Consider the following 3,321-nt stretch of genomic DNA (forward strand, 5'->3'; position numbering starts at 1 on the left):
AATAGGTTTCTGCAATTAAACGATGACTTCAGTTGAGGAAAACACAGAGTTCGCTTTCATGCCTGGGCAGCACGTGGAGAATTTCAGGCACAATGCTGAATATGCCCCCAGAGTTATACCAGAGATCAGGTGTTTCTGCGCTACTCAATCCTTCTGTAGCAATGCTGATTCACAGGGAGTAGGACATAAATTGAGATTGACACCTTCTTGAAAGCATTTTTTAGTTAAAATATTTAGACTGTTGTGGGATCTTGCAGAGATCCATCCTGAGAGGTGAGTAAAGGTACACAGAAGATGCCAAAGACAGTAAATGGAAAACAATAAAACAATGTTATTTCAGCTTAAAGAAAATGTGCACTTTTTCTCAATTTAACTTCTTTAGTTAATTTCTATTTCAATACATTTGCATCTTTCATTTCATTTTATTTTTGATTATAATATTGTGGAGCCAATTTATGATTATTCTCTCAACATATTTCAAGAATAGCTCGACCTGATATTCAAATGTTTAAACGCATTTTTATTCACATATTTACACAAGCTTGTGTTCTTCAAATCATTTCTAACCAATATGCTTAACAATATACCTCATCACTGAGCTCCATAGCTCCAGCCGTCCTCTCAGGCAGGACAGAATCCTGCCCCAACATCGGCTGCTTCTCAGCCATGGACTCCTCCATCCTCAGGCTCCTGCTGCCTGCTCTTTCTCTGCTCTAGGTGTCAGCACCGCTGATGTCCTCAGTCCACAGTTTGAGGGGAATACTAGGAAAGCAAAGTAAGTGGAAATGTGGAATGGGCTTCGTATAAGTTCTACAAATTTATTTTACCTAGCAAAGACTACAAGAGCAGATGAATAGAATTTATGTAAGAAAAATGTTGTTTTATGTTATTGAAGCAAATGCTGGATACCTGAGGCTGCTTTTCCATCAGGAACAGCGTTTGAACTTTATGCACATGACATGATACAGAGCTGTGTTTTAATATTTTTCATGGATTCTGTATAACAACATAGCTGCTGATTGGAACCCCTGAGGCAAGGTGTACCACTTTCCATACTATCCAAACCATTTGTAATCCTCACAAAAATGCAGAAAGATTTACAATTTCTCTACACCTTAAGCAAAATATAAATTGTTTTATTTGATTCTTTAATGAAAGCTCTCCTACTGAATGCACACTGTGTTTAACTGCGATTGTGATTTTCATTTCCCGAATGTTGACAGGGTGGTAGAGTGATGAGCATAGCTACCTTCCAAACAATGACAGGTACTGAGCATCTTTCCATGGGACCCAGTCCCATGGGGATGTGTTCACACAGAAATTCAGAGCATGTGAAACTTCTGTGGAGGACGGAATCGAGAGAACAATATCATGCTCAACACTGAAACTAAAAAGTATGAATCAGTACAATTTATACAAGAGGTGCTTGGCAATTAGCATGGATACTTGATTTCTATAGAAATAAACCCTAGGGTGATTCCAGACATAAAGGAAGTTTTATATGGGAATATTGGCCAAACTCTATCAAAGAATGAGGAGTATTTTTATTAAAATAGGTGTTTACAGAGTAACATTATAGATTTAAATCTGAAAGACTGTTCAAGAAAGAAAACATTCATGGAGTATTAACATTTATTAATAATGAAAAGCAAATTGAATAAACAGGTAATATTTTCTAGCATAAATATTGAACATAAGTGAGATTTGGTTGTGCTATGAATGAGAATGATGCAGCGAAATATTGCATATCTCATGAACTCATACTACAAATATCGTGCTATAACCTCTGAAGTATGTTACAAAATTTTTAGGTAATAAATGGAGATTTCATAAAATAGGAATGTTTTCATTCATACTTTTTCAAAATTGATTCTTTATTGAAGATATATAGAAATTATGCATAAGTCATTTACTAGTTACACTACGAATTTGTAGAAATGGACTAATGATCAAAAGATATTCACTCTCACATTTCAAAATGTGTGCAATTCAGGAGTAAATCATGAAGTAATTATACTATGGAATTTGTCAAATTTGATAGTGATCTATACCTATTCACTGATATTTCTGTGTTTAGGGTGAACCATACTGATTCTCCATGGAAAATGACAATCAGACATCCACCGACTTCATCCTCCTGGGCCTGTTCCCCCCATTCAGCCTTGGCCTTTTCCTCTTCACTCTCACAGTCCCCACCTTCCTGATGGCCCTGACTGGAAACCTCTGCATGGTCCTGCTCATCCTCCTGGATGCCCAGCTCCACACACCAATGTACTTCCTGCTCAGTCAGCTCTCCCTCATGGACCTCATTTATATCCGCACCACTGTGCCCAAGATGGCTTCCGGTTTCCTATGTGGGAACAAGTCGATCTCCTTCATTGGGTGCGGGGTGCAGATTTTCTTCTTTGTGACCTTAGCTGGCTCAGAAGGACTGCTCCTAATGTCTATGGCCTATGACCGTTACGTGGCTATTTGCTTCCCTCTGTACTACCCCATCCTCATGAACAGAAGAGTGTGTGTGCTGATGATCCTGGGATCCTGGGCCATGGGTGCTGTCAACTCCTGTGCTCACACAGTCTGTGTCCTTGGTATCCCTTACTGCAGGTCCAGGGCCATCGATCATTTCTACTGCGAGATCCCAGCCATGGTTTCTCTGGCCTGTGGTGACACATGGGTCTATGAGTACACTGTTTTCTTTAGCATCATCATCTTTCTCCTGTTTCCTTTCTTGGTCATCCTGGCTTCCTATGGGAAAGTGCTCCTTGCTGTCTACCGCATGCGCTCACAGGAAGGCAGGAGGAAGGCTTATTCCACCTGCAGTGCCCACCTCACTGTGGTGACTTTCTACTATGTACCCTGTGCTTACACTTATCTCTGCCCCAAATCCCTCCGGTCTCCAGCAGAGGACAAGGTTGTAGCTGTCTTCTACACTATCCTCACCCCATTGCTCAACCCCATGATCTACAGCCTGAGGAACAAGCAGGTGCTGGGGGCCCTGATGAGACTCCCTCAGAGCATCTGCTCGCTGAAAATGTAGGTACATTTTTTCCTCCCTATGATTATTAGTGGATTTCACATGAAAAATTTATACTTTTGATGACTCTGGAAACAATCTGTAAGTTTTAAATCTTTAAAATTTCTTACTATCATTGTGTATTCTAGTCAATGTTCTTTTCTTGTTCTTTTTGCTTCTTCCTCATGTCATCATGACCCTCGGTGATTTATTAATGTGAGCATAATACTTTGAGAACTTGGAGAAATTAAATGGAAAATGTGGAAATGATTTAGAATATGAGGATATGAGAATATTTTAGGATATGA

General features: G+C 39.6%; 1 protein-coding gene across 1 annotated transcript; it reads left to right on the plus strand.

The window, feature by feature from the left end:
• Positions 1–2,098: 2,098 nt before the first annotated feature.
• On the plus strand, positions 2,099–3,037 carry LOC104858180 (olfactory receptor 2L5). The gene has a single exon (XM_010618271.1). The coding sequence runs from the start codon at positions 2,099–2,101 to the stop codon at positions 3,035–3,037; it is 939 nt and encodes a 312-aa protein (XP_010616573.1).
• The last annotated feature ends 284 nt before the right edge of the window (positions 3,038–3,321 follow it).

This window comes from Fukomys damarensis, unplaced genomic scaffold (genome assembly GCF_012274545.1).
Source record: "Fukomys damarensis isolate Sample0158 unplaced genomic scaffold, DMR_v1.0_HiC HiC_scaffold_3, whole genome shotgun sequence".
Taxonomy (NCBI): Eukaryota; Metazoa; Chordata; class Mammalia; order Rodentia; family Bathyergidae; genus Fukomys; species Fukomys damarensis.

Coding starts and splice junctions, on each gene's coding strand:
- LOC104858180 (XM_010618271.1), top strand. CDS start 2,099: ATGGAAAATGACAATCAGACATCCACCGACTTCATCCTCCTGGGCCTG.